This window comes from Perissodus microlepis, chromosome 12 (genome assembly GCF_051167445.1).
Source record: "Perissodus microlepis isolate ML-2025 ecotype Zambia chromosome 12, ASM5116744v1, whole genome shotgun sequence".
Lineage (NCBI taxonomy): Eukaryota > Metazoa > Chordata > Actinopteri > Cichliformes > Cichlidae > Perissodus > Perissodus microlepis.
The window spans coordinates 5,489,602-5,515,946 of NC_140472.1; the positions used below are offsets into that span (position 1 = coordinate 5,489,602).

Consider the following 26,345-nt stretch of genomic DNA (forward strand, 5'->3'; position numbering starts at 1 on the left):
TGCAAAGAAGAAAACACAGTACTTTATTATCAGAAGACAATGCCTTGATTGTACATTCACAGCTGAAGTCAGTACAAAAACATTTGCGTGGGTGGGTGCCAGTCCCTTTGAAAAACATCACTGACAGCAAAGTGGTCCACTTTCTTTAAAAGTGTGTCCACTAACACATGATGTGAAGATATAGCTACAAGAAATTAAAAAATGACAGACGAATCAGATTACAGAAAATCTTAAAATAATAACTTTTTGTAAAAATGCCATTTGGCTCCTGGCCTAAAGAAATATTTGCTCACAGTGACGCTGCTTATACCGAACATGGCAATTCCCCTAAACCAGTCGGTCCTTCACACCAATTGGTTCTTTGGAAATTTAAGCACATGGTTATCAGCGCTCAGTCGTGCATTCTGCAAACCGTCCTGGTTGTAAAACCTCAGAGATGACTCAACGTGGACTCATGAACATTTCCCAACAGATTGTTTTCAGAATCACTGGATAGTGTGATGTTTATAAGATCACTGAAGTGAGTAACGGAAAACTACAGACTGAGTTTATGGATGGTTAAAAACTCGTCATCATTACTACATCCTAGAGTGTTCCTCCTCCACAGCTGCGTCACGCCACCAAAGACTAAAAGGCAATTATTAATTCTTGTCTTATGAAGAGTCTTACAGGACGCCCACGAAATTGGTTACATAAAAATTTTGCTTAATAGTTTTGTGAGAAGCTGATGTCACACATGAATACTTTGGTTATGTCATATTTCTTTCACAGTGGGGGTGGAAAAAGAAGAAGAAAACTCCAGAAACAAATAGTCTCTTAATCAGTTATTCAATGTGAGAAACACGTATACAGAAAATATATAACAACTTCACACAGGTGCACAAATCCAGCGTTCAAAACAAGTTGAAAAAACAAACTGCAGCAATCCAGTGATGTTGTCAAATGTGACAGTGAACAGCTACCTCAGTACATTCATCCTCAGAGACACATTTGGTCCGTCTTTCAGGCAGAGAGCAGAGAAAAAACACTCTTGATTACAGTCTGTGTGGAAATGTGGAACACGTAACTGAGTAACAGCATGGTTTCTGCAAAACATTCACCCAAACGCTCAACCTGCTTTGTGATGGTTATTTTGCTTTTTAAATAATGACCGTATCAAAAACTAATTAAAGCATGTTTATCTACCCTGACATGAATGAGACCAATCAGCTGACTTCCCCATAGAGACGGGCAGTGTTTAAAGGTACCCTTTAAAAAGAACAACCTTTGACATTGTTGGCTGTGGGCATGCTTGAGGAATACAGCCATTACTTCAGTGGAATGGATGGTACAAACAAAGTATTGATGGATTTGGGATCCTTGATGCTTTGGCTACGTAGGCTTGATGCACAGACCATAAAAAAAACCAAAAACTGAGCAGCAGCAGCAAGGACAAGTTTTTAAATTCTTATTTTGCTAAATGACAATAATAACGGATTTTAATCACACTGTGTCTAGAGGACTTCAGTGGCCATCAGGACAGAGCGAATGCTCATGTTGTCTGCGTTGAGGCTGGAGAACAGGGATTCCTAGCAGTAATTCAGATGTGTTGAGAAGTACAGACCCGCAAGTAGGCAGAGCTTCCCTTGGAGGGAAGCATCTCCTTCAGCTGATAGTGCTCTGCCTTTGAGCATTCCAGCAGGTGCCACTACTTTCCTGCCTAATCCAGGTCCATGATGTGCTCGGCAACAATGTCCATGGCTGCCGAGGCCTTGATGGAGCTCCCTGCTGAGCCAGAGTCCACAAACATCTGCGGTATGTCGTTCCCAAAGTAGATTTTGCTGTTGGCTGCGATGGCCTTGTATTTCATCAGCTGCAGGTACTCTGGTGTTAGCTTGAGCTGTGAGAGGGAGCGACAGAATTCCAGTGAAGGAAGGTAATTTTGCAGCCCACATTTGTCAACCACAATATGTGTTTGTGTCTTTACCTTATTGGCCTCAGCCGCTCGCTGAGCCGTGTAGAACTCTGCATCAGCCTTGGCTTTCTGTCGGGCCAGGAAAGCACCGTCTATGAACCACAAACACAAACTCATATGAATCATTAGCGGCATGGCAGTTTAACAAAAACTCTACCGTAGGCGTCAGAGAGCGGGAAGCTGGAGGATTTTCTGCAAATATGTATTTGACCCAACCGCTAACTCCCAAATGCAGCAGCCAAAACAAATGCACTTGGAAAAGAGCAAACACGTGGCAGTACTTACTGCTGAGTTTTACACTTTCCATTATCAGATTTATAAAAATGTACCCGTACCGTACTCACAATGCAGCCTCAAATCAGTTCACTCGATGGATACATTCATTTTAGAGATCAAAGAAATAGGATCCCTTTAAAATTTAAACAGAATACTTTAAAAATGAGCCCAGTTAAAGAAATCAAGTCATTCTTATGAAATCATTCTGTTTTAATAAAAGTGCATTTATATAAAACACTGAAGTCAGACATTCACTGGCCACTTTGTTAGGTACACCTGTTCAACTAGACATTTAAACTAATGAACAATCAGCAGAAAATCTGTGTATTTGCATGTAATCGAGTCGACCTGCGGTTCAAAGCGAGGATCAGAATGATGATATAAGTGACTACATGTGCTCTGAGTATTTGAGAAACTGCTGGTCTGCTGGGATTTTCCCCACACAACCATCTCTTGTGTTTACAGAAAATGGTTTGAAAATATCCAGTAAGCCTCAGTTATCTGGGTGAAAATGCCATCAAGAGAATAGCAAGACTGATCTGAGTTGATATGAAGGCAACAGTATATCAAATAACAACTTATACCCAATATCCAGGGTATGCAGAGGAGTATTTCAAAACACAGAGCGTGTCCAGCCAAGATATCTGCATCTGGGCTACAGAAACAGAAGACCACACTGGGTGTCACTCCTATCAGCTAAGAACAGAAAGCTGAGGCTAGACGATTAGAAAAATGTTGCCTGGTCTGATGAGGCTCCATTTCTGCCGCAGCATTTCGATAGCAGGGTCAGAATTTGGCAATAACACAGTAAAAGCATGTCTCCCTTCTACATTGTATCAATGGTTCTGACTCATGCTGGTGATGAATGAATCGTTTCTCCTCGCTGAATGCAAAGCACCACAATCACTCTTCTTTCTTCACTGCTGGATACAAACCTTCAATCTCAGAGATTTTTTTTTCCGTTTCCTTCTCCATGACTTTCTGTCCAAACTTGATTTCTGCAACTTGAGCCACTTTCTCAGCCTCTACAAAAAACAAAACAAAACCCCAAAATATCCAAGCATGTTAGCATGTTGAGTGCAAATAACTCGTCTCCGAACAAAGCGCTCTCAACATGACAGTCTCTCTTCGTTTCTCACCTATCACCGCTTTAATCCTCTCCGTTTCTGCCTCCTTCTCCACAACCTTCTGTGTCTGCTGGGAGATCAGCAGCTTGGTCTTCTCGCTCTCCCTGCGAACATGTTAAAGAGCAGTTAATAAAAAAACAAAACAAAACAAAAATGCTTTAACTGAGAGCTACATGTGACTTCTGTGTGCAAGCTTGACTTTGGGAGCTGCTTGCTGCCGGATGTCTGTCGTTTGTTTCAATATTAACTTCCACAGAAATCAACATCATTACCAAAGAAGCTCCAAGATTTGTGGAAGGGGATGACACAGCACTCAGACACTGGCAAAGGAGCTCGACCCTGCGTCTGCCCCCACAACTTTCCAAACCTTTATCTCAAATCTGTTATTCTGGCATCCAAACCACGTCTTGCAGTAAATTCCTCAGTCTACACACTAATTCTCTGTTTTACCTTCAGCCTCAGAGGAGCCACTAGTGTCCACTCAGGAGACTAATGACTAATCCCTTTCCCACAGACTAGACTGCCTTTTGTAACACTATGACCTCAAGTTTCAAATTCACAATGTTTTTATTACTGTCCAGAACAAAAACCAAAACGAAGTCTGTCGTGGAAACAAAACTGAAAGAAACACGTGAATCGAAGATCTAATTACCCTCCACAAACAGCAGTTATAGAGGAAAACAGGATAAAAAGCCTGACTTCCTGTGCTGCTGTCTAAACAAAGTACCAGAAATACAGATGCTACTGCCTCCCACAGGTCAGAAAGGTACTTTAGTGACCGAATCCAACAAAGTGAAAGTAGTGATACTGGAGACTTATTTAAAAAGGAATCAGTTTATTACAAGAGACTAGATTCTTATCAAGCTGTCGAAGTACACAGCTCACTGTTGTGGCTAGTGTGAACATTTCTTCATAATTTTACGCATGCACACACGCACTCATACATGCATGCATACACTCTTTGCTTAAATAGATGCGAGTTACTGCAGAGCCCTTGCTAGAGCCGTTTCCCTGCTGCGTCCAGTTTTCCCATGACTGCATCAACAAGTTGAAAAAAACTTTGATTTCGGTTTTAATCTGTGCAGCTTTTTAACTCTTCCACACACATCACTGCTTAACCAAGAACCTCCACTTTTTAGAAGGTCAGAAAAATAAAACTCACTTTTTTAGGCTCTCCCACCCAAAAGGTTTTATCAATCGAACTCCTCAGCAGCACAAGCTTGTTTTGGCTGCTCCCTTATTCAGAAGCGCCACGGCAGGTAGAGCCCCATGTTTGAGTTGGAAGACTTTTAAGTTGGATGCTTCACAGCTCTACGGTGTATCAACACATTTGCCTTTCATAAGAAACATCACTGAATAGAGAATCAGATCAGAGGTGTTGTGTCAGAAAGAGCATCTGGTGTGTAAAATTAATTAAAAAAAATAAAATAAATAAATGAGACGAATCAAAAATATGTTGCGTTTCCGTTGTAGTGACCACATGTGAATAAGAGAGGAGCTCCCAATAAAACTCAGAGCTTCAGCTCTGCTTTCCCTCCACTCACAGGTTGATATGAATGCTGTACCTACATCGGGGCAAAAATAGCTGATTTACTGCTTATCCTACCTTTGTACTCTCACTTATGGCCAACATAGAAACCACAGTTTCTATTTTGTCAGTATGCACAACATGGGCGCCTGAAGGAAAGCAGCAAACATGTCCACGAGCACACCTATGATTTTTTTGTGACCACTCAGCCTGTCCATGTGACACCAAACACACACGCGTCCTTCACACAGACTCCAAGTGGACAACAGCTCACCTGTGCCGTCTGTAGGAGCGTACACCACCAGCATGAGGTTAAGACTTCAGTTGTGTGTTTTTTCTTTTAGTTGTGTTGGTGGCAGTGGGAGGGGGTCACAGTTACACAGTTTTCCATGTAGCAATGAAAGAATATAGAAATCTGTTTGAATGTTGTGTTATGGAATGTTTAACAAATGTAGTGAGTAAGTGAGGGCTTGGTGATCACATAGGCAGGTCTACACATGATGTTCTGCTCTGATGGATTTAGGGTCATTATTAATGTTGTGATGATTTAAAGTAGTTTGTTTTAAGGTCAGAGTGAATGTGGGTGCTCACTTCACCGCTGTGGATCTTCTGCTACATGTTCACACACAACAGATCTCTGTGAATTATTCACTTTTCTACAGTTGCGTTGAATGTTTGCCATCGCCTTGCATAAAGAGCTTAAAGGATCTTCATTTAAGCATGCTTTCCCAGTAAGACAAGTCAGAGTTACACATAGTATTGCGTAATAGAGTAAATGCACCCACAGGTAACAAAGACCAGATGACTAAGTACCATCTAAATTCTGTCCATTATGTAACAACATATGGGCGTCCATGGAAGACTTAAGTGTATTAAGTTATTTCATTTCAAGTTATTTTTTATATTCTTCTCATTCACTCCTCATAAACATCCCCAAAGGAGAAGTCTGGAAGAATCATATTATTTTTTCCTCCCCAATTCATATTCCTTGTGGAATAATTAGAAGAAAAACAAATCAAAAAACAAAACTCACATAAGCTCGTAGTTCCGGCGAATGCTCTCTGGGATGTTGGGCTTTGTGACACGGACCGCCTGTGGATAAACGGGACAGAAAAAACATTCAGATGGAATGCAACGACCAACAAGACCATAAAAAGAGCTTTTTACCACCAGAGAAGCTCCTGCTGGAGAGGAGCCCAGGCCCAATGAAGTCCCTTTAAGAACTCTCAACCGAAACTGTTATTTCAGCAGTTCCTGTTGATTTAGAGTAACCATGTGTGGAGGAGTAAAGCCCAGTGAAGCCCTTAACACTCCGGACTGACACATGGCTACACTGATGAGTGCAGTGAGGAGGTGAATTAACAGTGGGGAAGAAGAAAAAAAATCATCAGGCTCCCTTGTAACTTTAAAGAAACACTGTTTTGTGATTTGATCCAAACTATGGGAGAGAGCCAAACTATGGGAGAGAGCCAAACTATGGGAGAGAGCCTTTGTAAATCGATTTTATGGACTGAAGACTGGGTTTAATTAGGCTAAAATTATCATGTGTAAATTATTACAAATGTGTAATGTTCCTCTCTGTCGCCTCATTTGAGCTTTCCCTTTATTAGAACAAGAAAACATTTGGCACTTTCCAAAGGAATGATTCAGAGTCAGACCCCCTGCAATCCAGATATTCAGTCAGCATTCAAGATCAGAAAAGGTCGACAGAGGATGAATAATAACGCCCCTCAGGGAACTTCACCTAAACTGAAAGTGAAAGCATCCAAGCTAAAAAGACAACACAAAGCCTCTAATGTCTTTTTTATATCCGCCCAGTAGAAAAGCAAAACTTCTATAAATATATATAATCAACCACTTAATAATGAGAATAATATGTGTACTCTAAAAACATTAAAATCAGGTTTGGGGTTGGACCAATCCGAACTCCTCCGAAGAACTAAATTCAATCCTTTATAATAAATATTTACAGGTCAGAATTTGATTCACAAATGTGAACCATGTATTGCATTTTGTTTGACTCAGACAGCTCAGTTGTATAATAAACTAGTGTTTCATTTCCCAGACGAACTGTAATTTCTGTTGCATCAGTAACCTAGGAATAACTCTCGTTGGTGCTATTGGCAACCGTTAGAGTACACAGACACCACTCTAACATGTGTCCAGCAACAAAAACAAGGAGAAAGCTAAAGCAGCACAAAGGCTGGAAGTGAGATTGAACATCTGGCACTGACTATTTTTCGGAGGAGTTCTAGCTGCACCAGCATGATTACATTTTGCTTCTTCTACAGAGTAAGAAAACAAAATGAAGATCTTAGGAAGGTTAAGCAACAGCAATTTTAAAACTGCTGACAGATCTACAGTCAGGCCTTCTTTATAATGTAAATAAACTCTTTTAACCAAGTTATCTTATCAACACAGTCTTACTCAGTCACAAAGATATGCTAATTAACAAGGCACGCAGAGACTAAAGCCACAGCTTCCACTTTAATGACGACATAATAACATACAGTCCTGGTTAAATGTTTAAGACCACTTGAATGGCAACAACAAAAAATATATATTTTGCATGTTTGGATCTTAACAAGGTTCCAAGCAGAGCTTCAACATACAAGATGAAATGGGAGTGGGACCAAACATTTTTTGGAGCATGCAATTTATTAAAAACAAAGCTTAAACTGAAACAGACTGTTTTACAGCTGATCAAAAGTTCAGGACCACATGCTTTAAAAGGCCAAATCTGTGCAAAAATGTGGATTCATTGTCATTTTCTGTCAGATAGTCACACTGTCATGACGTTCTGATGGCAAAGGCAAAAAAACCTTTTTGATCGTGGTCGGGTTGTTGAACTGCGTAAGCAGGGTCTCTGGCAGTGCGCCATCGCTGCTTAGGTGGGACGCAGTAAGGCATTAATTTGGAATTTCTTAAATGATCCTGAGAGTTATGGAACAAAAAAGTCAAGTGAAAGACCCCCCAGAATTTCACCATCACTAGCTGAAGAATCCAAATGGCTGTCCGTCAAGACACTGGATCCTCAGCCCAAATTAAGGCTGTTACCGGTGCCGACTGCAGCCCCATAACCATCAGACGGCATCTGAGACTGAAGGGCTTCAAAGACAAAAAATGTCTTCAAAGGCCTCGTCTCCTTGAACGCCACAGAACTGACTGTTTGGACTTTGGAGGAGAGCACCAAATATGGGTCAGTAAAGTTGGAAGAACATTTTATTCTCTGCTTTTTCCTTCAGTGGAACAATGACGCTTGAGGAGGTGCAGGGGTGTCAAATATGTCCAGATGTCACAGAGAGCATCCCTCATGACTGAGGGCCCTTGTCTGTGTGTTAACGACTGGGTTTTTCACCAGGACAACGCTACAGTACACAATGACTGCAGGACAAGGGACTTCTTCCAGGATAATAACATCACTCTTTTGGACCATTCTGCTTGTTCCCTTGATCTAAATCCAATTGAGAACCTTTAGAGACGGACGGCAAGTGAAGTTTACAAAAATGGACAACAGTTCCAGACAGTAGATGCCCTTCATGTTGCCGCCTTCGTCTTCATCTACCACTTAGTGAAATGTTCCCACTCACCTCATGGAAACACTTGCATTAAGCATGTCGCAACTGATTTTTGAAGTGAAAACAAAAACGGTGGAGCTGCTCATTACTGAGTTCATGTTTGGAACTTTAAATTTCCGTTTTGAGGGGCTTACAGGTAAGTGTTTTTTTTTTTTCAATAAATTGCATGCTCAAAAAATGTTTTGTCACACTCCCATTTCTTCTTGTTGCATGTTGAAGCTCTACTTGGAAACGTGTTAAGATCCAACCATGCAAAATATGACTTTTTAACATTTTTCAAGTGGTCTTAAACTTTGGATCGGGACTGTATGATGAGACATTATGATAAGGGATCACAATGTGGATCACAATGTTAGCATAATATAAGCTGACTGATCCAGAGCAGGTAATGTTTGCAGGTAATTTTTCCATGTACATCATGTACATGGAACAGAGTCTGAGAGAGGACAGAGGAATATACAAACCTGTAGAGCTGTGTTTTACTATACTGTAGTATGAGTATATGTTGGAGCAGTAAGAACTGCACATTACTACAAATGACCATGCACTGAATTAGTAATGTAGAAAAACTTTTTAGACCTAATTTCTAAGTCTGGTCTAGACTTTAAGGCTCAGTAGGGTTTATTGGTATTCAAAGGGTGTACCCGATCATGCATTCCGCATTATCTCTCATTGAGTCTTGGGTTTTGTCGAGTCAGCTAATGCAAAGAAAGCCCTGCTGTGTGGTACACCCTGTGCTGTCAGCAAACTGGAACTGACACAGCTCTGACCTCATATTTACAATCACACTGAACTTCATTCTGGCCTGGGGTCTGTCTGATCCTCTGCCTTTACCTGAATGATAAGTCCAGGCGCCATGTTTGTTAGATCCTCTTGTAGCGTCAACTTCAGATTTTCATCAATTTGGTCTGTGGGGGAAAAGTGTGCAAAAAAGGCAGGTAAACATGAAAAGCTCTGAAACACTTCTGGCTCTACAACTGTTATCAATGGCGCCCTGAAGCCCCCGCCCCTCACCAAACAGGCCGATGTAGACCTCCTGCAGAGAGTGAACGCTGCAGAACTGGTTGAGTTCGTGGTGAACTTTGTTGAATATCAAGGCTTTGTCATAGTCTGCAGTGAAGTTCCTCACTATGTCATACACTGCAGAGATAGAAGTTTTAAAAATGACATTTTTATATATGGAGTTACAGCTGTTCCGATGATATTAGTGTAAGGACAAGAAAGACATTGTGGACAAAACAGGACACCCCCCATAATCTTTAGTTACAATATTATAGTTAGTTAAATGGTCTGATTGTTCAAATATGTATTTTCTTTGATTGTGGTAAAATAATGTGTGCCCCAGTCTCCAAAAATGACATAGTGCAGGAAGCGTAGTTATTCCTCCGTTACACCACAAGAGGGAGTATCCCCTAAAATGAGCAGCTCTAGCGGGAGTAAATAAGCCCAGCCACTACCCATAAGGCAGTGCGCCTATAAGAGTTGTGTGAGACTGCAAAAGTGTGTAACGTTGTGCTATGTCAATGTATATATTTGCAGGTAAGCAGATACAAGATGGTAAATAACTTAAAATGTATCTACAGATGAGTACACAGGGTTGCAGAGAATGTGGGAAAGTTGGCCGTTAATCCCCACTATGTGTCATTAGTATATAAGTTATTGGTCGCGATGTGAATTAGCCGTGATGCTAACGATTAGCAGCTAGATCTGATTCATTAGTTTGTGCGGAAACCTCGTGGCACTTTTGTGGATTTATACCTGTACCGGGCTGTAATCACAGCAGATATAGACTGGTGGATCACACTATCTTTTGTTTATGTTTATTTCATTGTTACACTGTAAGAAATATTAGTGATTTGAGTTTAAAGACTACCCATAAGGCAGTGCGCCTATAAGAGTTGTGTGAGACTGCAAAAGTGTGTAACGTTGTGCTATGTCAATGTATATATTTGCAGATGCAGTAAAGGCGAACTCACAAAGCCACACTGGTTTCAATTCATTTTAATCCAAGTGTGCAACAAAATTTGGTGGCAGCGGTGGGATCAGCGGTGCTACTGAGAAGCAGTGTGAGATTACAGAATCGTCACACACAGTATGGAGTTGGAGCAACTGCAAGACCAGCTAAGTGAGAGCTTGCTGCAGTTAAGGTCAGACCAACTACAAGAAGTGTGTTTACAAGCTAAAATCTCAATCGGGAAACAGACAAAGAAGCACACGCTGATCAGAACAATAAGTGAAGCAGTTGAAACAATTATTGAAGTGGAGGAAGAGGAAGTAGCACACACATTCCTGGACAGATTAATTAAAACTGTTAAAGAACTAAAGGAAAGAGATGACCCTGCACAGGAACGTGAAGAGAGTATCAGTAGGGATGCGGTTGCATTGGCCAGTCTACAAGAACAATATGCAGCATTGCAACTAAGTTTTCAAACCTCAACAAAAAGGTTAGAGGAAGAAATGGCAAGACTGACAGACAGAATGGCCTCCCAAGAAACTAGTCAGGGTCTGGCTGCACAGTTACCTACTCGTCCATCACCGTTACCTGCTTCACCAGCAACACAGCCCCCTGAAGTGACTATACGCAGGGAATTTAGAATCAGTGGCCAAATTGGGGAACGGGGTCAGAAAGACAAACTGTCATACTCCAACCTGATTCATCAAATCGAAATGGGACTTAAAAAGAATCACAGCGAAGCTGAAATTATTGAAGCTGTTGTTGGGGCCATAAGCCCAGGCCTAAGTCTCCGTGATATGTTGGAGATTAAAACAGACCTCACCCTCATGCAGCTTCGTACCATACTGAGGGGACACTACAAGGAGGATAGCTCTACTGACCTCTATCATCGGCTGATAAATATCACTCAAGGAAGTAATGAGTCCCCACAGAACTTTCTATTTAGGGCAATCGAGCTGAAAGAAAGACTCCTAGCATCATCAAGGGAGCCAGGGACAGATGAACAATACAGTGTCGAACTGATTCAGAAAAAGTTTCTGCGAGCCGTTGGCACAGGTCTGATTAGCGACAATGTGAAATACCAGATCAAACCCTACCTGGATGATCCAGCAGTCACTGACGATGTGCTGATTGCAAAGACAAATGAAGCGGCCAGCCTTGAGTGGGAGAGGCAACAAAAATTCAGAAAGACCACCCGAGAAATGAAAGTAAGAGAGATAAAAGCAGAGGCACAGTCAGTGCAGGAGGCAGCAGTTGGTGCAGTGGGTGGGCAAGACCAGCCATTCTCCACCTCGACAAAAGGTAAAGCTGCTAAAGCACCAGCAACAGTGACTCGCAAGGAAATTGAGCTGTTTGATATTATCAATCAACTAAAAGGGGAAATAGCTGAAATAAAAGGAGTTATTCGTGAGTCGCACCGACCTTCTCCCTCACACCGCCCGAGTCTCAAACGTGGCTGCAGGGATTGTCAGGACAGCAATAGAGGAGAAAACTGTGACCACTGCTTCAAATGTGGACAAAGTGGGCATTTGTCAAGGGGATGCCGCACCCGGAGAAAACTTCCAGACAGGGCAGAGCAGATTGGTATGTCAGCTAGCACGGTGAACCCACGCCCGTCACCCTCTTTTCAGCTACTAAACCAAGGTGAGCAACAACAAGATGTTCACAAACTCTTGACAGACAGTATAAAACATTTGGAGACAAAAGTAGCAGCCGCCACACAAGATAAGAGAAATGAAGCGGTCTCCGTCAGCCTCCTCTCCCCAAAGCAAAGAGCCCAGCTCCTCAATCTTATTGGGAGGAAGCACATGATCACCTGCCTGCTTGAGGGAGTAAAAACCACAGCGTTGTGGGACACAGGATCACAGGTTTGTCTCATAAATGAAAAATGGAGACAACAGAACATCCCACACCTCAAAGTTAGGAGTTTAACTGAAATCATTGGGCCTGGTATATTAGATGGGAGGGCAGTAAACCAGACACCAATCCCATTTTCCGGGTGGGTTGAAATCAAATTCAGGTTGCCCACAGAAGAGGCTGCGCAGTTAGAGCTTCTCGTGCCAGTATTAGTAGCTCAGGAAGATGGGGTGGCGGAGGAGCCAATAATTGGCTTCAACGTGATTGAACACATGCTAGAGAGGGGAATAGAGCCACCTCGTGCTGTAACAGAAGCTGTTAGCACAGCATTCTCCATTGACTGTAAGAAAGCTGAGGTCTTTATAAAGGTGATGAAGAGTGGAGACGATGGGCTAGGTGAGGGCAGAGTGAAAACTGGGAGAGAATTAATGAGCATCCCACCTGGTCAGACAAGAGTGGTCAAGTGTAGTGTGAGAGCAGGCCCACTCCCAGCAGGTCAGGATGTCCTGTTCGAGCCCAGTCCCTACCCTCAGATGCCAGAGGGATTGGAGGTGCAAGAGTGCGTTGTCCATTTACAGCAAGGCAGCTGGTCCCGTATTAGCCTCCCAGTCACTAATACCAAAGCTTATGAGATCATACTGCCTCCGAGAACTGTTTTGGGACAAACTCAGAGGGTCCGAACTATTTACCCAGCTAACACAGTGGCAGTGGAAATAGAACAGTTGGAAACAACAAGACCTACTGTAGAAACAACAGCTGCACCTCCAGCTAGCCAAATTGGGGAACAGGAAAACAGGACAAGAAGCAACAGTGAAGGTGTATGGGACCCCCCAGTTCCCCTCGACCATCTCTCTCCGGCACAGCAGCTGAAGATCAGACAGCTATTAAGGGAGGAGAGTAATGCCTTTGCTCGTGATGAACAGGATGTTGCCAATATCCCCTCACTGCAGCTTAATATCCGCCTCAGTGACCCCACACCTGTTCGCCGAACATATACATCAGTGCCTAAGCCACTTCATAAAGAAGTAAAAGAATATCTGGAAGACTTGCTGAATAGAGGGTGGATAAAGAAATCAAAATCCTCCTACTCCAGCCCCATCGTATGTGTGCGGAAAAAAGATGGCAGCCTCCGCTTGTGCTGTGACTATAGGGAGCTAAATATGAAGTCAATCCCTGACCGCCATCCCATACCACGCATACAAGATATGCTCAACACATTGAAAGGAAGCCCCTGGTTCTCGGTCTTAGACCAAGGGAAGGCTTATCACCAGGGCTTCCTGGAAGAGTCAAGTCGCCCTCTCACTGCATTCATCACATCCTGGGGATTGTATGAATGGGTAAGAATCCCTTTTGGGCTGTCGTCTGCACCGGCAGAGTTTCAGAGGTCGATGGAAGAATGCCTTGCAGGGCTGCGGGACGACATATGTCTGCCTTACTTGGATGACAACCTTGTTCATTCAAAAACATTTGAGGACCACTTAAATGATCTAAAGCAGGTCCTGCAGCGTTATCAGAGCCATGGAGTGAAATTAACACCCAGGAAATGTGAACTGTTCAAAAATCAGGTGAGGTTCCTGGGGAGGTTGGTAACTCAAGATGGTCACACCATGGACCCCGCTGACATTGCGCCTGTCCAAGCCTTAAAACAAAGGAACCCCACCACCATTGGGGAAGTGAGGAAGCTGTTGGGATTCATCTCATACTATCGCAACTATATTCCTAACTTTTCGCGCATTGCAAAGCCACTCTATGACTTGCTCTCCTCAGAAAAGCCAGGGGAAGGGAGAGACAGGAAGTCAAAACACAACAAAAAGACAAAGAATCAAGGGGGTCAGCTACCATCCTCTCACCCAGTGGCATGGTCAGCTGAGCATCATCAGGTGGTCTGTCAGCTCGTCAACTTCCTCATTCAGCCCCCCGTTTTAGGTTATCCTGACTTCGAGCAACCATTTATCTTACACTGTGATGCATCACAGGAGGGACTTGGAGCTGTGCTTTACCAAAGACAAAATGGGAAGCTAGTGGTTATTGCATATGGGTCTAGGACCCTTACTGCCCCAGAGAAGAACTACCACCTCCATTCAGGGAAGTTGGAATTTCTTGCCCTGAAGTGGGCCATATGTGAGAGGTTTAGAGATTATCTCTACTATTCACCACCCTTCATTGTCTACACTGACAATAACCCCCTCACATATGTGCTGACAACGGCAAAACTGAATGCAACCACACACAGATGGGTGGCTGAACTCGCTGACTTCCAGTTCTCCATCAAGTATCGACCTGGCCGAGCTAACAGGGATGCAGATGGTCTCTCACGAATGCCCTTGGATATGGAACACTACATACAAACTTGTACAGAAGCAGTGACACCTGAGGTCCTAAACAGCGTGACTCAGGCTCTGGCTGTTCAGCTGCAGGGAAGTGAACCCTGGCTCTGCCCGTTAAACATCTCAACTGTGGTAGCAGAGCAAAGTGAGGAGGTAGGGATGTCAGGTCTGGAAATCCCTAAGGCAAACTTAAGAGATGCACAAAAAGAGGATCCTGTGATCGGGGAAGTCCTGAAGTATGTAATCTCTAATCGGTGGCCAAAAGGCAGAAAACAGGCATGCAACAAGGAGATCACTGCCCTGGCAAGGGAAAAACAGAAACTGCACCTTGATAAGGATGGTTTACTGTACAGGAAAACACTCAGCCGAACACAGCTACTCCTGCCTAAGAAGTTCCATTCGCTCGTTTATAAAGAACTACATGAAGACATGGGTCACTTGGGGGTGGAGAGAGTTTTGGCCCTCATTCGGGATCGCTTTTACTGGCCTCACATGCAGAAGGATGTGGAGCACTACATAACACAGGTGTGTAGCTGTCTAAAAAACAAGCGTCCCCACAAGCCAACCAGAGCTCCACTGATCAATATCACTACAACGTACCTGTTTGAGCTGGTCTCCATTGATTTTCTACATTTGGAGAAATGTAAGGGAGGGTATGAGTATATCCTCGTGGCCATGGACCACTTTACACGATTTATTCAGGCTTATCCCTGCAGTGATAAAAGTGCCAAAACAGCGGCAGAAAAAATATTTGGAGACTTCGTGTTGAAGTTTGGTTTTCCCACACGGCTCCATCATGACCAGGGAAGAGAGTTCGAAAACAAACTCTTCACCAAGCTGGAAGGATACAGTGGAGTCAAGGGATCCAGAACCACACCATACCACCCCCAGGGAAATGGTCAGGTAGAAAGGTTCAATAGGACACTGCTGGCCATGCTTCGGAACCTTCCAGAGGGAGCAAAAGCAGACTGGAAGGCATCCCTGACAAAGGTGGTCCATGCGTACAACTGTACGCGCAGCGAGGCTACTGGATATGCACCTTATTTCCTCTTGTTTGGGAGAAACCCCAGACTCCCCATTGATATGATTTTTGGTCTCACAGCTAATGACCAAAGCCCTTCTCATCAAGACTATGCTGAGAAGTGGAAGATTCGCATGAAGGACGCTTACAAACTGGCCTCAGCGACAGCCTGTAAGGAGAGTCGACGGGGGAAAGTGCTCTATGACAGAAAAACACATGGCGCAGAGCTGTACCCAGGGTGCAGAGTACTGGTCCGGAATTTTGGTGAGAAGGGAGGACCAGGGAAACTGAGATCCTTCTGGGAGGACCAGGTGTTTCAGGTGACACAAAGGAAACATAAGGAGAGCCCAGTATATGAGATTAAGCCAGAAAATGGCAAGGGACATGTCAGAGTCGTCCACAGGAACCTCCTGCTGCCGTGTGATTTCTTGCCAGTCGAAAAAGTCAACTCACATGCAGAACTGGGAAAGCAAAAAAAGAAAAACAACAAGGACAGACATGAGCGGCATGAGCAAGAGCACAGTTCGGAGGATGAAGATGAATGGAGAGCAATCAGAGGACTGTCAACAGAACAAGGGGAACGTGGTAGACAGTCCTGGTGGACAGAAGCATCAGAGTTCAATGCAGAGAGTGGAGCAGTCAGTAGGGAGGATCTCTGTGATGACAATGACATGAAACACCAGGAGGACTGCGAAGAACAGAATCCGGGCGTGGACAATATAGAACACCAACGCGACCAGCATGACGAGGATACAGAGGCACAAGAGAACAATAAAGACACAGAGCAGACGCACCAGCTTGAGATGGAGTGCAGTGACCAAGAGGACACTGACCAGTCACCTGTCAGTGTGAAAAAGTATCCTTTCAGAATGAGAAAACAAAAGCTAATGTTTACTTACCACAAGTTAGGACAGCCGACATTAGCACTTGAATAAGTACCTCAGACACAGTCATATGTTACATATTGCAGTAAAGCAGTTATAACAGTTACATTTTCAGGTTTTCATTAATACTTTATTAGAAGAATAGAAATGTTAATTATGTTTTGTTAGCCATAAAGAAGAGTTAGTGTAATGACCTGTTATGAGAATGGCACCCTATGTTATGTAGCGAGGTTATGTCCAGGTGAGAGCACCTTACTCAGTAAAGATGCAGATACCCGTGATATGGACGGAAAAGCAGTGGACTGTTATCGTGCACAATAACACCTGCTGCAGCATATGACATGAAGGGGAGATACATGTCATGTGTTTCACTGTGGCTAGCAGTGATGCTGTACTCTGACTCCTAAAGGGATGTAGCCTCCTACAAGCAATGTATAGTTGCCACATAAGGACTGATATTGGTAGAATGTCGGGACGCCATTAACTTTTTGAGGGGAGAGTGTAAGGACAAGAAAGACATTGTGGACAAAACAGGACACCCCCCATAATCTTTAGTTACAATATTATAGTTAGTTAAATGGTCTGATTGTTCAAATATGTATTTTCTTTGATTGTGGTAAAATAATGTGTGCCCCAGTCTCCAAAAATGACATAGTGCAGGAAGCGTAGTTATTCCTCCGTTACACCACAAGAGGGAGTATCCCCTAAAATGAGCAGCTCTAGCGGGAGTAAATAAGCCCAGCCACTACCCATAAGGCAGTGCGCCTATAAGAGTTGTGTGAGACTGCAAAAGTGTGTAACGTTGTGCTATGTCAATGTATATATTTGCAGGTAAGCAGATACAAGATGGTAAATAACTTAAAATGTATCTACAGATGAGTACACGGGGTTGCAGAGAATGTGGGAAAGTTGGCCGTTAATCCCCACTATGTGTCATTAGTATATAAGTTATTGGTCGCGATGTGAATTAGCCGTGATGCTAACGATTAGCAGCTAGATCTGATTCATTAGTTTGTGCGGAAACCTCGTGGCACTTTTGTGGATTTATACCTGTACCGGGCTGTAATCACAGCAGATATAGACTGGTGGATCACACTATCTTTTGTTTATGTTTATTTCATTGTTACACTGTAAGAAATATTAGTGATTTGAGTTTAAAGACTACCCATAAGGCAGTGCGCCTATAAGAGTTGTGTGAGACTGCAAAAGTGTGTAACGTTGTGCTATGTCAATGTATATATTTGCAGATGCAGTAAAGGCGAACTCACAAAGCCACACTGGTTTCAATTCATTTTAATCCAAGTGTGCAACATTAGGATAAACACAATGTGTGGTGAAACGCTGAAATTACCCGCCGATGGAATGAGGTAGTTCACCACTTCTATGCGATCAAAGTAAATCATCACTCCTCCACTGAAAACAGAGACAAAAAAAGCAGCATATCATTCAAAAGCTTTTACCCAAACACCAGTGTGAACTGACAGGGGCTATTTTTTTGGTAGTTCAGACACATGTTGGTGAATCTCTGATCCCTGCAGCGTTGGAGGTTGTGTGTGGGGGTCTGTATTGTGTCATAAATGCTGAGTTTAATAAGGCTCGAAACCACATCTGATACTGCTTAATCCAAAAACAGCAAACTAACCTTGTGCCACATGGTACGTTCTTCACTTCATCTGTCTGCAGCGTCGTCTACGAGATAAAGATCACATGTTCGACATGTTGTTTTTCAACACTTCAAACTCCTTTTATTGGTTCCAACATGCTAATAAAAACACTCAACCAGTAGGACTCAGAGGAAACACAGCAACAGGACATCACATTGTCATTATATACCAGTGCAGCACCACAGAGAGCCTGACCAACATCTCAGTCTGGAATCATTTTGTTTCTCCTCGTAAGCCTAATTAATGTGGTCTTAATTCTAAATACGTGGAGATCATTCCCTGCTAATATCAGGACTCAAGAGCACTCTGTATACATATGATGCAATGTGGTCCTGCAGTCTTTGTCTTAACATTACAGAAGATTCAAGATTCAAAGGGTTTATTGCCATGTGTCACAAGAGAAAGGGCATTTCTCTGTGCAATGAAATTCTTTCTTTGCTGTCCACCCACAGATGCCAATTAATATATACAATTTGACTCAACACGGGAAACCTCACCCGGCCCAGACACGGAAAGGATTGACAGATTGATAGCTCTTTCTCTACAATAGAAATAGAAAATATAAATACAAATAGTACAAATAAATAAATGAAGACAGAAATGGAGACAAAATATGGAGGATGAGGATGAAGGATGACTTGGATGGAAGGATGGGATTATTTAACAAGAGTAATGGACATTTTTTGGTTGTAACACCAAATAACCCCAACTAACAGTGTTTTTGGAAATCATCGTGATGCCACAGTGAATTTGACCTCTAACCTTTTGGACGTAAAAGGGCATCACTTCATCACTCATAGTCAAAATGTCCTTTGTGAGGTCTCAGTGACCTCAGTGACCTGTGACCACCAAATTGTAATCAGCTCCACCTTCAGTTCAACTCGATGCTTGTGCCAAACATTCCATTAATCCCCAAGATATCATGTTCACAAGGAGGAATGATCAATTACGCCTCCATTCACAGCTGTCATACGCACTCACCAAAAATGAAAAGAATACACTGCTCAGTGTTTCTCAGAAATATTTATTCTATATCTTTCAGGACGTAGACCGTTATCTCTGCATCATATTTCTGTCTACACACAGTCATGCAGAAAATAAAGCGCACCCTCTTTCAGTCCTAAAGCTTGATATATAAGGACACAATAAAACATTGATCTGGTCCTGTTCATGCATGTGACATCATTGGGGTCATTGTCCTGCTGCATGACACAATTTTGGCCGAGCTTAAGCTGTCAGACAGATTTGACCCTATGATACTAGGATAGCAAGGTGCCCAGGTCCTCAGCCCCCCACCACCGTGCTAATATGAGCTGTTTTTCTAATATGCTGTGTTTGGTTTTCACCACCTGTGGCACTCTGCATTACATCTCCACTTAAGTCTCATCTGTCCAAAGGACATTTTCCAAAAGTCTTGCGGTTTGTCCAGTTTCTTGGAACAATATTATTATTACTGAGCTACAAACAGAACGATAACATGCATGCAAAGGCTACCAAAACCATAACCCCCTTGCTAGAAGCAATAATGTTTCACAAATACAGTGGTTTACCTCAAAGCAACTGGGCCGTATGGAAAAAAAATAATATCCATGCCCCTAGCTACTAAAGCCAAAACAAAGACAGAACTCAACCTGATAAGTTGCTTCAGCTTTAACAAGAAACTCTTGATTACCATCAGCTGCATTCAAACCACTAATTGCATAAAACTGCATTTTCATTTTTCCCCAACGACTGCAGCTTGTAGCTAAATCTGATACAAAGCATCTTTTCTTTGTTTATGATTAGCGTATTTTGCAGCCAGTCCCTGAAAAGAAAGAAAAGATCAACAATCAAGAATGAACAGTGTATGAAAACATTCTGTAGAGACGAGTGTCTGGATCTGAAAAGAGGGCTACAAGAAGGGTGGACACTGACACCAGAGACCGAGCTCCAGTTACCTGAAGCGTCTGGTTGTAGCTGCTGCTAAAGGTGTCCCAACTTGCTGTTAATGTTTTACAAAATTTGGCTTCACCGTGCTAATCTTTACTCAGACTGCTTTTGTTTTATACGCGATACAGTTTGAAGATATAACAACGTACTGTGAAGCTAAACAAAGAGCTTTTCATGTGTCTAACATATTTTCCCATCTTACATTGCAAGTACACTGTAATCTTCTGGGAGCGGGCCATATAATGGCTTAACCATGCCCACTTATATTTTACAGAAGAGGAGACACTCCTTTTCTGCACACACCTTTTGAAAGTTATGTTTAAACAATGATTGAGAAAGAAAGAAATCATTTACACTTGGCTTATATGGTCACATAAGACTTTGATGGTATTTTTTTATAAGTTTGTATGGGGAGAACAGTCCTCCTCACACGGATATTCATTCAAAGAAAAGAACAATTGAACAACAGAACATCCAGCATTCACATCATCACTCCATAATACAGCCCACCCATGGAAAGCACAGCATATTTATGACGCAAGATAAGGAAATATTGTTTGTTTTACTGCAAAATCACCATGAAATTGTTTACTTTTGTGTTACCAATAACAGTATGACATTAATAATATTTATACTCTTTTTATTTATTTTGTATCCCACAGACAAAATGTGACATAAAGCGAGTAATGTTCAGATTATTAACCTGAGAGTTCCAATAAAAGGACCGGCATGACTCACCTGCACAGACTTGTATGTGGTGATGAAAGGAAGCATAAGATGGAAACCAGGACCGCTGGTGGTGGTCAGGAGAGCCCCTCCCCTGTGTGGCACACAGTTAGAATCAGTAAAATCATTAAAACAAAAAACTTCCAACCTCAAATTAGAAACATCAACCTAGAAATTTTCCAGGCTTCAGAGGACTCACTTGTGTAAAGAGCTCCAATTAAACAGGAAAAATATGCAATTGAACCAATTATTTACTGCATGCCCATGCAAGTGATGACATCAAAATATCCTGAAGCTAAGATGGCTTATAATAGCTAACAGCTGGTAATTACAGTGCTCACCGTGGGACAGACAAGACGCTAAAAGCAAAATGATCTGAAGCAGGTGCTTGATTCTGGAAAGTTGTGCAACAGAGGAGTGTAACGCTAATCTCCCACATAACAAGTAAAACAGCTCACCTGTAGTAAACTCCAGTGTGCCCCTCATCAATCTTGTGCACGGAGGCCAACAGCGCTGCTCCTCCAAGAGCAGCAATTATTGAGAATACGGCACCCCACTGTGCCATCCTGGCAAGAAGACAGGAGAGACAGCATGTGAAAATAATGAGCAGATGGAGCTTCTCTTCTGGTGTTTTCACACCGACGGTCCTAATTACAATCAAATGCTCACACAATCTTCCAGCTACATGTCGCAGAACAACTGTCTATCCTGCCAGCGGGCCGCAAAGTGCAGCAGTAACACACTGGAGCTTCCTTCTTCCTCACTGGTTTATCTCCTCTCAGCTCAGGCTTAGCCAGACATCAGCTGTGACCTTGTCACACTTAAAGAGGATTGAGCACCGTTGGCCTAGAGACAGCTCAACGCATTGCCACTTAAGAAAACACGTGCAAATAGTCAGAACGCGAGCCAACACAAACTCAAACGCTCCATGGAAGTAGCAACAAAAAATTTTTCCAAGCAAAAAGTTGAATTTGACATTTAAGCTGTCAAGCAGCTGACTTCAATAACTTCAAAAGTCCTAACACATCGGAAAAAAAACAAACAGCAGCATCCTGGTCTGTTCATAGATTTTTAGTCGAGTTGTAGTTTTAATGTGCAACATCTGTCGCCAAATGAATGAAGACATGTTCTTGGCTGGCTGGTGTTTAGTCCATTTTTGTTTGTTTGGTTTTTTAAACTGGAGTATACTGAGCTCGTTTGTCACTGAGTGACACTTTTTACTTATGCTCCACACAGAGACAGTCCACAGAGCATGATCAGGCTAGATTTTTCAGTTAGGTAACTAAAGGATCGTTACTACACGTCTCACATTGCAGTGGAATGTGAATGATTCAGAAATTGTTCTCCAGGCTTCCCGAAGGAGATTCAAACTCCTTCTTTCGATGTTTCTGCCTTTTGTTCCGTTTCCTGTTATGTTGATCCCACACTGCTTCAATAAAATTTGGATTCATTACTCCTTAAGACCTGCTATCACATATTTTCAGTCCAGTCCTTGTGTAATTTGGCAAATCTCTGTCTTTTCTCCCCGTTTCCCTTCCTTCAGAATGGCTTTGACAGCTACCCTCTCACTGAGATCATTTCTGATGAGACCTCAGCAAACTACTACTGGTGGGATCAACTAAAGGGCCCCAGGTCCTGTTTCAGGTCTTTGGAGTTTTTCCTATTTCTGAGGAAGATAACTTTCATATTCTGCTCATCTGCATTAGATAGTTTTTCAGGCCTGCTACTTAATCTACTTAATATTTTGTCCTGTTTTTTTTTAAATGACACTGCACACCATGCCAAGATGGGCCAAAACTTCAGCCAATAGTTCTTTGTGCCTGTAAAACTGTTATCTTTGTCATTTCTCATAGATGTAACTAAACAAATGAGAACATATGATGACTTGTTGTGACACGCTGCCAGTAACAAAGTGACAAAAGGCAAGAGTTCAATATAGTCTCTGCTCAGTTGTCTGTTAGGTGTAGAAACAACACTGGTTCATCCCTTGAGTTTTCTGCTCAACTGATTCAAGAGTTAAACGGATTAACCAAAAAAGAACAAAAAAAAAAAAAGAGAGAGAGAGTTTTCTGTTCAGCTCCACCCCCGAGTCTTCAGATCCAGTTTGGAAACATGGTGACAGCTAGTAATGTCAGCTTCACAACAAGACGACACCAACTAGTGAGTGACATAATTAGTTCATTAGCTCTACAGTCTCTGGTTGTAAACCGTGTTACAAATTAATCTCCCCTCCAGTGGTTGTGGTTTTCCAAGTATGACAAGTTGTTTCTGTCTCTACACGCTCAAGCTGTTTCTACAGTATCTCATTTGTGCTGGAACCATTACAGAATGAGAAACAACACCACTCATTTTACTGATGAAAGCAGACTGATGTCAAAAAATCGATGTCCACAGGTTACAGCATGTGGAGGAAAGAAGGCTGCATTCAAACTTACTAATGTGCTGCACACCACTTCTTTCTCAACAGGGCAGTGTTCATGTGTGTTAATACTAATTAGATATTTAGATATATTAATATAGGATAGATTTCTATATCCAATTGTGGTCAGATGTTTCCATAAAATCATTATGAGCATGAATGTCATTGTAATTTTGTGTTTTTAATTATTTTATTTGAACTGTTCTTTTTCTGGGGTGGAAGATTGCACAGTACACATCTTGGATCGCTTAAAAAAAAAAAAGAGTGTGGTGCACACGTAATTTTTATTTTGGACTTTCTCTAATCCACGAGGCTCACATGTATATACAGGCACAAATTTACACATACAGGCCTGCTTGTATTTGGTTTAATGTCTTAAGTAGCACCAACAAGCTTTGATATTTGACCACTTTTCTTGGCAGAATTGGCAGAGTTCACTTAAATTGTTAGGGTTCCCGGTACAGACTCGGCTTTTAAACACAGTTTAAAGTTTCCAAACTTGAGGTCGGGGCTTTGAGAAAACTATTCCAGAGCATTAGTGCTAGCCTGTTTTATCCGTTCTAAAACAAGTTTTAATGTGTGTTTGGGATCACTGCTCTGTTTGAACACACAGTTGTGTACAACTATTAAACATCTAGCTGCTAATTTGAGGTGGAAAATTTGGAGTTAGCCCTCTTTCTTCATTACTCCATCCACTTTGTGCAGTGTGCCAGTAACAGGGCAGCAAAACAGCCCAAGAACATGATGTCACCACCACCATTCTTGGCAGCTGGTTCAGTAGGTTTTAAAGCCTTGCCTTGACCACTTCAAACATATATTTTGTCACTGTGCTCAAATAACTAAATCTTGGCCTTATCTGACCCTAAAACTTTTCTCCAGAAGGCATTTGGCTTGCCCATGTGGACAGCTGCAAATTTCAGTGAAGCTTGCAGGCGTTGATTTTGGAGCATCACTTTTTTCTTGGTCGACATCCTCTCAGTACATGGTGATGTAAAACTGGCTTCACTGGTATTCCTGCAGTTTCTGGATCATGGCAGGCTTGAGTCTTAGTAGTTCCTGAACACCCCATTATGAATTTACTCTCATCTGAGGGGTAACAATTTGCCAAGGTCTGGAAGAAGACTCCAAGTGGTGAAACGTGTGAATAACTCCACCTACATACAGCTGTTTGAGATGATAATCCTGGAATGGAGACCATTCCAAATTGTGAAATTCTCCTCCTTAGATCTGCATCGTGATCCTTGAACTGTCTCATTGTGCTGAGTATCGGTGAATACAGTCAGTGCTGTCAAATAAATCTTTTGGCAAAGATAACCTACCAGTCATGAGGAATAAATTAAAAGTCCTTGGCTTTGTTGAGTTAAAACAAATTGTAGAACTTTTGGCGCCATTTATGGAAATATCTAAGTGAGTGTATGATATATTTGAGCCTGCATGTACACTCTTGACCTTGTGTGGATCAACGAAAATCCCAAATAAATTTAAATTTGTGGACCCAACCCTTGTTTTCATAAAATCATTAAAGCTGACTGTACAACCATTTCACATTAACGGCTTACTGAAAACTCTGAAAACAAATTGCATCCATCACATTTATGCCCATGCTGAGTGTGTCTAAACTTGTGACCATAACTGCAAACTTCCTGTTGACTAACTTGACCTGATGGAGCTAGATATGGAGCCATTGTAGCTTTGCTTAGTAAAGATTTGCAGAGATGTAATCTGGTAACCCTGCTAACTCAAATGGCTTTTATAAATACAATGCTTAAAAACATATGGAGAGATATAATCCAATTTTGATTTCTCTACTGATCTACAACCTTTTGCTTTTTAATATACAATAGTGTTGGATATATTTATTAATGCTGCAAACTTTAAAAACAATGAAACTGGGTTTGCTTCCAGTTTGGAACGTTTAAAACAAGTTGTGTGCACAGCTTCCTCAGATAAAGAACACACCACCATTGCAGCATTTCAAAGTTCAAGTTAACGTTGGATTAAATTTAAAACACACTTAGGCGAAACATGTACGCCGAATAAAAGGAAATACCCTAAACATCTGACTGTAGCATGAAAATTATTAAAATGGGACAGCCACGTACGACATACAACTAAACCAAATGAAAAAATCCAAATATTTGAATGGGATTCAGATTCATGGGCTTCGTGGCTTAGCAACAGCGGGATATAAGTTGTTACATTATTGCTGCCTCACAGAAAGGAGCCTCTTTCAGTGGCAGACCTTATCCAGATGTCTCAACCTTCACTTGAGTGTCCGTTTTAAAAGCTTAACACGAGGCCAAACACTAAATCATGTTTAGCTAACACTGCTAAGTAAAACAACCTTAGCCAGTCTCTTTCCTTCTGACATGCTAGTGGCATGTGAAACGGCGATGGTACATAGTTTAAATATGCAGAAAGGCACATTTCTGTAGCTCAACAACATCTTACCTGTAGTTTCTGCTAAGATGACAGCAACACAAATAAGAAACACCTCCGGTACTTTCTTTTTCGTTTTCCTTTTGACTGTGCGGCATCTTTTGCTTTTTTTACTTGCGCCCTCTGGCGGACAGCCAGCAAACCGCATGTGCCTCACTGAGCCAGGGCTATCTACGGGGTCAAGTTGAAGATGCAGTTTTGTTTTGTTAGTGTTGTAGGGCAGCTGATTTACTGTGTGCACCACAGTTTTAACCTCCTAAGACCCGAACTCTTCCACGGCATGCATTTTTAATTTCTCTTTGATATTTGGGCATATTGGGGCATATGAATGTAAAAACAAAGAATTACCAGATTTATTTTTTTTTTTTTACCTTATTTTTGTTTTTAAGAAAAATAAGAGCCACATATGAGGATATTCGTTTGAATTTTTGATAGAACAGTAGCAGTATAATGTCCTCGTAAAAGGATATCAGGCCCTTGTAGAGGAAAATTGAGTATTTTGGTCTCCCAGGTCCTAGGAGGTTAATATGGTGGGGGTTATTATCACGCTGATTAGGTGACACCTCTGACACTGCCACAACAGGAAAGACAGCCACAGACTATGGTTAAAAACCCAAAGGCTCTTTTTCACAGTGGTTTGCTGTGGAGTTATTACATGTTTG

The 26,345-nt window shown here is 42.1% G+C and overlaps 1 protein-coding gene across 1 annotated transcript; it reads right to left on the reverse strand.

Annotated features, from left to right (window-relative positions):
* erlin2 (ER lipid raft associated 2) lies at positions 1-25,789 on the reverse strand. The gene is made up of 12 exons (XM_084945973.1): positions 25,696-25,789; positions 21,284-21,391; positions 20,838-20,919; positions 18,149-18,195; positions 17,858-17,919; positions 9,478-9,603; positions 9,298-9,371; positions 5,919-5,977; positions 3,370-3,461; positions 3,166-3,255; positions 1,967-2,046; positions 1-1,879 (listed from the first exon to the last, which is right to left on the reverse strand). Exons 1-12 carry the CDS (start codon positions 25,779-25,781, stop codon positions 1,700-1,702), a joined length of 1,086 nt encoding a protein of 361 aa, XP_084802099.1. The 5' UTR covers positions 25,782-25,789; the 3' UTR covers positions 1-1,699.
* Positions 25,790-26,345: the final 556 nt, after the last annotated feature.